Source organism: Pezoporus wallicus, unplaced genomic scaffold, assembly GCF_028554395.1.
Source record: "Pezoporus wallicus isolate ANWC-B61680 ecotype Strahan unplaced genomic scaffold, APGP_CSIRO_Pwel_v1 contig_13145, whole genome shotgun sequence".
Lineage (NCBI taxonomy): Eukaryota > Metazoa > Chordata > Aves > Psittaciformes > Psittacidae > Pezoporus > Pezoporus wallicus.
In genome coordinates, this window is record NW_026638579.1 from 27623 (window position 1) to 39536 (window position 11914).

At 57.4% G+C, this 11914-nt stretch overlaps 1 protein-coding gene across 1 annotated transcript; it reads left to right on the forward strand.

Moving 5' to 3' along the window:
* The first annotated feature begins 718 nt into the window (after positions 1 to 718).
* On the forward strand, positions 719 to 10701 carry ACBD4 (acyl-CoA binding domain containing 4). Its single transcript, XM_057411227.1, has 11 exons — positions 719 to 817; positions 2064 to 2128; positions 3175 to 3420; positions 3507 to 3591; positions 3669 to 3789; positions 6265 to 6357; positions 7102 to 7208; positions 7999 to 8149; positions 9502 to 9671; positions 10047 to 10091; positions 10374 to 10701. Exons 1-11 carry the CDS (start codon positions 719 to 721, stop codon positions 10482 to 10484), a joined length of 1293 nt encoding a protein of 430 aa, XP_057267210.1. The 3' UTR covers positions 10485 to 10701.
* Positions 10702 to 11914: the final 1213 nt, after the last annotated feature.

The window sequence follows — 11914 nt, forward strand, 5'->3', positions numbered from 1 at the left end:
AACTTTGAGCAACACTGGTTGCCCCAGTGACATCCCTTTTGGCATCGACGACAGAGTTGAGTGGGAGCTCTGCCCTGAGTTCCATCTCTTAAACTCCTACCTCTTCCATTCTGATGGGGGGCAGTCCTTCTTGATATGTCCCTCCTGTCCACAGAGAAAACATTCCACTGCTGCCTTAGCAACAGTCAGCTGCTGGGTTAGAGCTGCTGCCAACAGCTCAGCTTTATGCTGCTCTGACCCAACATTCTGACAGGCTTTTATGAGGGCAGCCACAGTTTTAACTTGATTCCGTAATGGAGCTATTGCTCGCTTACAATTGGCATTACCATTTTCAATAGCAAGTTGAAAAAATAACAAGTTGGCTGCCTCAGGAGAATCAATCTGCTGCTGTATGGCTGTTTGCAACCAATCAAAGAATTGCACATAGGGTTCTTGTGCCCCTTGTCAGATCTCCCTTTTACTCAAATCTGGCAGCCTATGGAGCACCCCAATGGCAAGATCTGCTGCTTGGGTAAAAACATCATGGTTTAAAGCCACTTGAGCTGCTCCTGTTGCATACTGGCGCTCCCCCAACAACTCTGCCTGCCCAACTGCCACACCATTCTTTAGATTATCCATTGATTGTGCTACTACTCAATCATGATATTCAGTTGACTATACTGAGTGTTGTGCTGCCGACAGCACATGGCGCAGAAGAGATTTCCAGTCTAAGGGAGTCATGGTGTATGATTCTCCTATGCCTTGCAGCAAATTCATCAAGATGCTTGCAAACCATATTCTTTTACAGATTTCTGCACTTCTTTCACCACATCACAAGGTAAGTGTCCAAACTCAGGAGTTTGATTGGGTCTGCAGATGCTTGGCATGGCTTGCGAAAGCTGCAGTTCACTGTGCTGTAATGCCTCCTCTCTACATTTGTTCAAAAGACCAGCACCATGTTCCTTTTCCCATTACAGCAGAGGGGCAGCTGGTGGTGGTCGTGCCACGGAGGACTGGGACAAGTGTTTATGTTGCTGTTGCAGGATTTCATCAGCAGTGGGGGCCATAGCAGCCAAAACTTTCACAGGTGTCAGTGGTGGGTATAGATCAGGTTCTGTCCCTGGGTCAATCAGTCCAGGATCAAAGAGATCCTATGATTCATCAGAATTTTCCACCAGTGGGGGAGCTGGGCCTGCGTCAGGGCCAAGCAGTTCAAAAGACTGCAGCCCCCCTGCCACTTCTGCCATATCAGGCTTAGAAGCTGCCACATTCTGCAATACCTGCTCCGCTGGCTGCAAAGCTCACAAGGCTGAATAAACCAAGTGCCAAGTCAATAAATGTCCCATTAAGGAGTCAGGCTTTGCTGTCTGGGCTGTCTGCAACTCTTCTCCCACTCACTGCAACAGAGTCAAATCATAAGAGCTGGTTGGTGGAAACCAGGGGCAATGATCTCTGATTCACATCAATAGTCTAAGTCTAGCTGGGCTACCTTCAAGTCCTGTCTTTGCAGAATGCACTGCAGCAAATTGTTATGGAGGTGTTGCTCCTTTGTTGCCCCTTGACCCATATTTAGAATCAATACCTCAGACTATCTACCCACGACTGCTCACCTTAGCTGTCCAGCGACTGGTGATGAATCTTATGAGGATCCTCTACTTCAGCTTGTTCCCTCCATCCAGCCAAATGGGGTACACCACCGGGCTTCTGCAGCTACCATCGGTCTGCAATTCTCTTCACATCTTCATTTCCCTGTTTGGGTGCCCTTTGTGGTGTATGGAGACACAGACTCTGAGAATGGAGGTACAGAATTGTTTATTTAGCACACACCAGATGATTATATACTTTAGTCTTTCAAGGGCATTACAGCACATAACCAATTAAAGACTGCCACACATACTTTCATGTAAAGGTCACCCAATCACCATTTTCAACCACCGCTTCCTTATTATTGCCTCTAGCTAACATTTGCCTTAGATTAGCAATTTCTGCTATCACTTGAGCAATCACCACTCTTAATCAAATAGCGCAGGCTACATTTTCCTATGTTTATATTGCGGTTAATCACAAGACATCTTCTGTTCTAGACAGTCCATGAAGAAGAAACATCGTCTGTTTGTTCTCTTCAGTCAACCTACGCCAGCACTTTGTGGTCCGCTTAGCACACTCAGCTGCACCACGTTCCTAAAGTCATTTTCCATGTAGAGGAAACGTTGCCCCAGGGGCTATGGGATGGGAATTAGGGGGGTTGGGAAGAAATGTCCCCCTACTTGAATTTGGAATTTGTGATGTGGGAATAAAGGAAATTCCCCCAAATGTAGGAAAACAGTAGTGTGGGATGATGATGAAGCATGACATGGGGCTGCTGAAAGCTGCTTTGCATTGCCATCCCAGCATCCAGCACTGGGTGAGTCTGGATTAGGGTGGTGGCCTGCGAACCCCATAACATCCCACATCCTCAGAGCACCTTGTACCCCCAGATTACCCATGTTCCCATGTCACCCATGTCCCAGTGCAATGTCCCAGTACTCTAACACATTCCCCCAAGATCCTCACTATGCAGCCCCAGTGACTGTCCCTGTGCCTGGTGCGTTGTCCTCATGCATTGTCCTGATGTCATAGCATGTGGTCTCAGTGTCCCCATGCATGGCCTGTTTCCTGGATGATTGTCACAGAACCATGGGATTATTTGGTTTGGAAGTGCACTGTGCCTGCGCACTGTCCTGGTGCATTGCCCTGGTGCACTGTCCCAGTGCATTATCATATTACACTGCCCCTGTGCACTGGAACAGTGCACAGGTTCACTATCCTGGTGCACTGGCACACTATCCTGTCCCAGCGCACTGTACCAGTTTCACTGTCCCTGTGCACTGCACAGTGCACTGTTTACTATCCCGGTAAAATGCAGCACTATCCCTGTGCACTGTCTCATTGCACTCTCCTGGAGCACTGCACCGGTGCACTGTCCATGTGCATTGCACCACTGTCCTGGTGCTGTCCTGGTGTGCTGTCCTGGTGCCCTCGCTGTCCCCATGCACTCACTATCCTCGTGCACTGTCTTAGTACACTCACTGTCCCGATGCACTGTCCCAGTCCTGGTGTACCCACTGTCCCGGTATACTGTTCCTTTGCCCAGGGTCACTATTCCGATGGACTGACCTGGTGCCCTACTCTGGTGCACTCACTTTCCCGGTGTAGTCGCCGTCCCAGCGCATTCACTATCCCGGTGCACCCCCTGTCCCGGTCCCAGTGCACTTCCCGCTGCGCTGCAGCTCCTGACGAAGCCCGCCAGGGAGCGCCGCGGCGGACCATCGCCGGCGCAGGCTCGTACCGACCCTCCTACGAGGAGATGCTGCGTTTCTACAGCTACTACAAGCAGGCGACGGCGGGGCGCTGCGAGGGCCCCAGGCCCGGCTTCTGGGACCCCATCGGCCGGTACAAGTGGTAAGGCCTCCGGCGCTAGGGCTTGTCCCGGTTCGGACCCGGTTCTGCCCGCTCCTCCCAGTCTCACGGCTGCTGTTGCCCCGCAGGGATGCCTGGAACAGCCTGGGGAGGATGTCCAAGGAGGAGGCGATGGAGGCTTACGTGGCTGAGATGAAGAAGGTGGCCCAGAAGGTAACAGGGAGGGGGTATGGTGGCTGGGGTTGGGTGCTCAGGAGTGCCCCTCCCAAGCTGTGTCTGTCTCTCCCCAGGTTATTGATACGGTGCCCATGGATGAGACAACAGAGGAGATGTTCAGGTACTTCGAGCCACTCTATGAGGTGATCCATGACATGCCCCGGCCCCCCGAGGCCTTCTTCAAGAGGAAAGGGGGTGAGTGGGAGCCACTGTGCCCCGCTTGACCCCAGCACATCCCTCACCTCTGTGCCATACTCTTCTCTCGTGGCACATTGCTCCTGCTGTTCACTGCTTCTGCACCGGTATGGCCATCACCTCTGGGCTGTGCTCATCCTGCTCCTTGAGGAGGACACAGGATGGAAGCGCCACGTCCCACTGACTCCCCTGCTGTGGCACAACTATTCCTGAGATGCTTATTTGGTCACCACCAAGCAAGTGGCTTTTCAAGTGACACGGTCTCTTCAGTCTGGGCTTTCTCTCCACAAAACTTTGAGGCGACAACTTAAGATCTGGCTTCCAAATGCCCCTTAGCATTGTACAGTCCCTGTACGCAGCAGTGCAGGGGATCAGCTCCCACGGAGCATTGCAGAAGGGAGGCTGTGCTTTCTCTTGGCACTGGCCCACCTCCAGGCAGGGTGGGCTGTGTACAGAGAGTCTGGTCATCTGATGTAAACACTTAAATAGGCCAGCCGATTTTAGCAGCAGAGGGGATGTGGAGAAACTGGGGTTGAGAAACAGGATTGTTGGGGCTGCCTTGTCCTACAGAAGAGTCCTTCCCAGCTCTTTCCGTGCCTGTGCCTGCTGCCTCATGCTGGGAGGTGTCTGGGGACCTGTCCAGCCCTTGGAGCAGGGCAGTCCTCAGTGTATCTGACTTGTGAGAAGCACCCAAGGGAGCAAAGGGCTGGATGTGGTGGTTCAGAATGGTGTTGGCTACCACGGAGTGAACCTGCTGGTCACATGCCTCGAGGTTTGGCTGTGCCCATCTGCAGTAGATGAGCTTTCAGGGTATATTTGCAGTTGGTGTGTAAACTGTCAGTGCTTTGCTAATGTTGGAAGAGTGCTGACAACTACACTCGCTCCTTGCCTCTCCCCAGGCATCTCTCATGTGTCTGACAGCTACTGCCACCCTCTGCATCGAACAGGGATGCTATAAGGCTTGTCCTCAGGGTAGCTGCTCCTTCCTGTGGTATCCAGGTGCTTTTGTTCTCTGTTTTGATGCTGAATCCTTTTAAAAGGCAAACAGTCTTGTTTTTTTTCTCTGGAATCTAAAACCTGGGTCTGAGCTCCTGGTCATTACCCACTTGGCAGTGTCATCCTCTCCCAGTGTCACTTATAAATAACACTATTGCTTAAACCTAAAGCTGGTAGCGTCTGGAGCCAATGAGCCGGAGGAGCCTGTAATGGTGGTTTAAACCACTGAACTTCTTAAGCTGTTGAGTGATTGGTGTTAAAGGTTGTCAGACTCACCTTATGACTTTGTACGATTGCAGCTTTTGTTACCTATAATCTGGAGGAGAAAGGGGATTTTAGACGCTGCAGCAGGTGAGAGCAGAGCAGGGGCCCTCAGCAGCTGCAGAACTTTTGAGAGAGGTGCTGTGTGGTGGGAATCTGAGCAGGTTTGGTTTTGTTTAGTTACAAAGTCAACAAGCCATGAAGTGGCACTTGGAAGCCAAATCATGAGTGGTTCAGGGTCCTAATGGCTCTCCAGTCAGTGGAGTGTTCACCAGTGTCTTGTTATACATAGGCCAGGATTCAAGCAGCTGGGAATCAGTGATGAGGCCTATCACACATGGGCCTAGTGCTGTTCTGTCAGCCCTGTGGGCACGGGGCTGGTGCTGGAGCCAGGCTTGTCCTGGCAGTGATGTGTGAGGTGATGGGACCACGCCTGTGGATCCCAATGCATACTAAGGAGGAATTTGGGAACAGTGACAGTTCCTGAGCTGAGCAGCACTGGTGCTAAGTCCTGTGCTGAGTGGGAGCTGCCCATGTTCCCTGAGGGGCTCCTTGCCTGGGCTGGGATCTTAGGGGAGTCCCACGGGCACAGGCCTGATGTGATGGGAATGGCAGGTTAAGAATAGTGGAGATGTGCAGGCAGAGCAGCATTACTACATACCTGCCTGGCCCGGAGCAGGGAGCAAAGTCCCGGGTGCTGGAAATGGGGCTGGGCTTAAGGTGGGAAGGGGAGGGCTGGATCCCAGGCAGGGAGCTGCCCTAGGCACAAGCTGGAGTACTGCTGCCTGCTGGAAGCCCTTGATGGTGGCGTGTGCTGCTGGGCAAGGCTCTCCCAGCCAAAGCTTCTTGTGTTAAACTCTTTTACCGTGTGTGTGCTGTGTACCCTGCTAGGAGACAAGGACAGTGGCTGTCACCTACTGGTGTTCACCCAGCTGTTGGTCAGGTCCCTCTGCCTGCTGCTGTGGGGACTCAGGGGACCACAGCGGGGTGAAATGGGGTAGACCTTGCTGACTGTTGGAGCTCACTTTGATTCCTGGGTTGCTGGCAAACAGAGCCAGTCTCTGTCTCTGCCAGCTGCTGCATGTCTCCAGAGGCTCCTGGCCTGGAGGGTGTCCCCACATCCGTGTGTCCTCCAGCCATGCTGGCAGGGTCACAGAGAGCCTGTGCTCAAGGGTCACCCAGAAGGCTTTAACTCCCCTCTGTCCTTCCCCTCTGCAGAGCCCAGCCAGGATGACCCAGCAAGCAGCCTGGCCCCAGAGCACCACAAAGATGCCTTGCCCAGGGAGCAGCAGAATGGGCAGCATGGGCCAGGTTGGTCTCCCTGTGGCAAGCACCCACCAGAGACCCGTGGAGGAATCACTGGCTTCCCCCTGCCCACAGGGGTCTTGGCTTCAGACTCCTCTGGTCCACCCCACCGGTGTTTCAGGCACTGCCCAAGTCACAGCGAGCTGGAGGTGTTCATGGGTTCTGCTCTTGGTGCTGTTCTTGTTGCCGGGGTAACCCTGGGCATGTTGGTTTGACTCTGTATTGCTCTTACCTGTGTAGAGGGACCTGATTCTGCTAAGCTCCAGTGAGAAGGCAAGGGTGTTTCCCCATGGACTGGGAAAATGTTGCCCTGGAAGGTCCAGGTTCCCAGAGGGGATGTGGGAATGGTACCTGCTCCCTGCCAGAGCAGCCAGGGCCCTGGATCCCGCTGGATGGGCTCACCCCTGTGCCAGGGTTTTGGCAGCCCTCTCCCAAGGCAGAGGGAGCCCACCCTAAAGTGACACTGTTGGGATGTGCGTGCCACAAGCAGGGCTCTGTGACGCCGTGGGCAGGAGGAGGGAGAATTGGGTCCTTGGAGTCATGGCCACGATCCGGGTGGTAGTAACAGAGCCAGTTCCTTCCTCCTCTGTGCCCCAGTGTTGTTCTCCTGCCTCACCTTGTGCATGCAGATGCTGCCCTCTTGCCCACTTGTGGACCTATTGCCTTGTGGCTGCACTGAGCTTCAGCTGCCCTTTGGACACAGCTGAACCACCGCTGTGCCCTCAGCTGAGCCATGTGCTTCCCTTCCAGGAGGGGCACTGGCTCCTGCCACCGCAGCACTGGAGGGCACCCAGGTGACCAGTGACTCTGAAGGGGATGTGTACTGTGATACCGTGGAGCAGATGGAGCCTGAGCAGGTAATGGAGAGCTGGGAAGTGCTGGAGTCCAGCACAACCTCTGCTCCCTGCCCTGCCTGTACTCCACAGGCAGATCTCTGTTGTCTGCTCCCCCACCTCTGCCTACTGCCATGGCACTGCCGTGCCGCTGCTTGGCACCTCCATCCTGCAAGCCTTGTGAGACTCCCAAAACCGATGGGGCCACATGACTGCTCCCTCTGTGCTTTGTGTCCCTCTTGAAACCTCATCTCTATCACTGAGGGGAGGTTGAGGAGCTGTCAGTGTGCCCCAGCACCACTCACAGCAACCCCTGTTCCTGCAGTGACGCTCCAGTGAGGCACTGGTGGACTGCTAGCGCTGAGGCCAGTAACCACAAGCGGGGCTGGTGTGGGCACCTTGCACCTTGCTTTCACCCCTGCCGCTTGCTCTCTACTCCCTGCTACCAGGCAGCTTGGCCAACACCAGCAGCATTCAGCACTCAAGGTGCTGTGAAGAGGCTAAGTGGATTCAGTGGGCAGGAGGGAGGGAGACACACAGATGCCTGGCTTCTCCTTGGGGCGCTTGTGCCACCTCAAGCCCAGGTGCCTCACTTTGCTGCTCTAGAGCTCTCTCACCTCCCAAACCAGGCACTGACTGGTGTTGCCAGTGAGATTTGGCTTCACTCACACCCCACACACACACCCTCCACCACCAGAACTGCTGCTATGGGGCATGGGGGGAGGTACCACCTCTGCCCTGGCATCAGTTTCTGTGCCACGTAGCCCCCAGAGAGGTGAACGGGAGGCTCAGGGCTCTTCTCTCCCCTGTGCAGGCTGGGCAGCCTCTGGTGCTCTGCGGGAACGGTGGCCAGGCCGGGCCTGAGCCCCTGACCCCCTCTGGCGCTGGGCAAGGGGAGCAGGGTGAAGGCAGAAGACTAGAGGGGAACAGCAGCACTGGGCTTGCAGCTCTTGGCTCCAAGAGAGGTGGGTGCAGCCCTTGCCTCCTTCACTGCTCCCTCCCCATCTCCCGGCCAGCAGGGTCAGACTTCAGGAGCTGTTTGGGGTGGAGCAGAGAAATGAGGCCCCAACAGGGCACAGACCTTGGCTCCAGCACCCAGGGGTGGGTTGTTCAGTAGCTGCAAGAAGTCCTGAGCATCCTATCTCTTCATCTATTGGTCTCCAAGCAGTTCATTGTTATCACTGTAGGTCACATCCCCTGTGCTGCTGTTTTGGAGGATGCTCTGCCGGCTCCTCCCCAGCAGCATTCAGGTTGCACAGAGCCCTGCCTGCCTGTGCCCAGCTCCTGCCTGTGGTCCTTGGTGGGCGCCCACCAACTTCTCTGCGATGAGACTGGGTGATGTTGGGCTGTGTGCCTGGAAGCACTGGTCCTGGGGATATCCTGCTCCTTTGGTACCACTCACCAAATGCCACCCGCTGCTGCTGCTTATGTCTGGGGACAACCAGGCCCCACGCTCTTCTGCTGTGGAGAGGGGACAAGGAGCCTTCTGCCAAGCTCTGCAGCTCTCCCCAGACACACCCTGGAGTCTTTCTGCTCCAGGATGTCATTGCCACCCTTACCCAGGGGACAGCAGAGGTGGTGTTGAAACCTCACCTGCGCACAGCCCACCCCTCTCACCATTATCTCGTCCCCATTAATGTTTGTGCAGACCCTCCTGAGCTGCTTGACCATGGGAGTTCACTTGTACCAAGACTGACAGAGCCAGGCTGGGCTGTCCCTGGGGTGATGGTGTTTGTGTGGGGCTGGCACAAGCCCCTGCTGGTTTCCTGCTCATAGCATGGGTTATCGAGTGTTTGCCAGAGTGCAGCCAGGCTGGTTTGGTGGCCTGGCAGGGAGGCAGCAATGCAGAATTTGGCATCCTGCCTTCACTGGGTGAAGTGTGGCCCACATGCACCACTGGGCTGGAGGTCACCTCCTGCCACCACCACCACGCCAAGGGGGACATGATGGCCTGGGGACAGGCCTGGGGCTGACTGGTGGATGGGGATGTGGGCAGCAGGGCTGGGCTGGGAGCTCCCTGCTCTGTCTGCCTGGCAGCATGCAGGCAGCCTGACATGATCCTGGCAGTGTCCAAGGCCAGGCTGGACAGGGCCTTGGTCAGCATGGTCTAGTGTGAGGTGTCCCTGCCCATGGCAGGGGCTTGGAACTGGATGATCTTAAGGTCCCTTCAACCCGAACCAATCTGTAATTCTATGATCCGTTGCTCATGTTGGGTGATGGCACACAGCATGTGCCGGGGGATCCTAGGGGTGCTCAGCCTGCACACACTGTCCCTGCCCCACCGCTGCTGAGCAGTGCCCATCTCTGTACCCCACAGGTCTCTGGCTGGCCGGGGGGAAGCAGGACACTGAGAGCACCCCTGAGCTCAGCCCGAGGCTGGTGGTGGAGCTGGATGCCTGTGTGGCCAGCACGGTGCAAGCCCTGCAGGATGACATGCGGCAAGTGTTGGAGCGCCTAAGCGAGCTGGAGACACTCACCTCCTCTCAGGTGCGTGCCGTGACACGTGGGGAGATGCTGCACACCAACACTGGGTGGTGGGGCCAGAATGGGTGCCTGTCCCTAAACAGGCAGCCCCAGGTGCCCCAAGAGTGGAGAGGCCTCGGGCTTCAGTGACACAACCTGGTGGGGCAGAGACTGGTGCTGCTCTGATCTGCCCCAAGGTACAGGCAGGGACCACTGCCCCCATCATTTCCATTGCCCTTGGGGTCCCAGCCCGGCTGCACCATCAGGTCCCTTGTAGCAGCCTGGAGTGGGCTGGCTTTGGCCTGTTCCCCCCTCTCATGGGAATGTTGGGGCTGGAAGGGGGTTCCCGTCCTCACCGGCCCCCCCCCCCCCCCGCCCAAACCATCACTTGTCTTGCAGGGGGATGCAGCTGGGACAGAGCCCAGCCAGCTGCTTGCTTTGCAGGTGAGTTGGAGGTAGGGCATGCGATGGTGGGGACAGGTCAGGGAAGGGTCCATCAGCTGGGGAGCAGGTGACATCCCAGGGGAGATGTCCCCAGTGCCTGGGCACTGGGGCCAATTGTGTTGGTGCCAGATGTGCACAGGGTAATGGATGTGACAAGGAGGGCCAGGCAGTGCCGGGGGCCTGCTACTACCTGCCTTTTGGCAGAAGGCTGGGGGATATTTGGTGACACCAGTGACACCTTTGCCTCCCTCTCCACCCCGCCTCTCTCTGTCCCCTCACCAGGCACCATCCCCATGGTCCCTGACCGTTTCCCCACACACCCTACTCTTCCTCGTCACCTGGCCCTTCGTCACCCAGTGGCTGCTGTACCGCTGGCAGGGCAGGAAGAGGTGACCATTGTATCCCCACTGCCATCACTGGCCCCGAGTGGGGCGTAGGACAGCCCTGCCGGGGTGCCAGCACCCTCCCTCCTCATCCTGCTTTGCTGAGCCAGGGAGGCACCACGCAATCGATGAGGGCGTCGCCTGGCACAGCCCAGGGTTTCCTGAAGGCCGGGACCCTGGCCCCGAGGGAGAGCAGCCACTGTGCTCCACCAATCGCAACTGTCACGCTCAGGGCCTCACCAGCACCGCTGGCACCGGCATCCACAGGGACTGGAGTGTGGGATCATCACGTGCCTCAGGTGGGATCCCCCAGGATCTCATTGCTGCACACAGACGGTCCAGCTGCCTACCAGACCTTAGCCCCGAGCCTGGGTGGGCATCAGGGGATGGCCCCTTACCCCGTCCCCAGAAACTGGTTCCATGAAGTGCTTGGACATCTGAACCTGCCTCAATTAAAGCTGCTTGTTCAGTCCAGCCCCGGTGCCTGCTGTCCTGCTGCGGGGAGACGTGGCTGCCACCGGGCCCTGGGCAGGGGCACAGAGCAGCTGCCTGGTCCCTCACTGCCTTGCCCCTCACTGCCTGGCAGCCTCTCCTCCAGGACCGACGTCTCCGGTACCGACACCAGCCCCTTTCCTGGACCCTGCATCTCGGGGACTCCCCCTCTCCTGGCCCCGGATGGGCAGACGGCAGCTTCTGCCCGCGGGGTATGGGGGCTGCTGGGGACCTGTGGCACACTCTTCGTGCCGGCAGCGCCACCGGTGGTGCTCGTTCGCTGCTGTCCGCGAGCCTTGTGCCACTGCCGGGGGGTCCCAGCCGATGTGGCGGGACGGACAGAGACCCCCCCTCCTTTGCACTGCCCCCCACTCCTTGGCCACGGACCGCCGTGTACTGCCCACTGCGGCCGCAGGTCCCTATCTCGGGTGACCCTCTTTTACCCCAGTGTCCCCCCAGCCCTAGGGCCCCTTCCCCAGGCACGGATTCCCAGCACCCCACCCTGTCTTGTGGGGCCCCAGGGGCCGTGTTGGGTGCACATCGTCACGGGGGGGGGGGGGGGGGGGGGGGGGGGGGGGGGGGGTGGCAGAACCAGGACCCGACTCCGCTGCCGGCCCCCGCCGCTCCCCCCCCCGCAGGTCGGTCGCAGATCCGGGAGCGCAGGTCTGCACAACCCCGAAACAAAAAAGGGACGCGGTGCCTTTAAGGAGGGACTTCTTTCCTTGCTATTTGTTTACATCTACCACCGCGCGGAAACGGGATCCCTCCGCTTCCCCCTACCCACCGCACCCCTGCGACCTCCCCCAGCCGCAGGACCCCCGCCCTACGTCACTGCTGTTATAGCCCGTGGGGGTCGTAGCACAGCCCCGCGCCCCCTCCGCGGAGCGGGGACTCCTTTCGGGCCGCCGCACGGGCTCGCAGCGGGGTAGGGGGGCGGTGCCCTCGGCG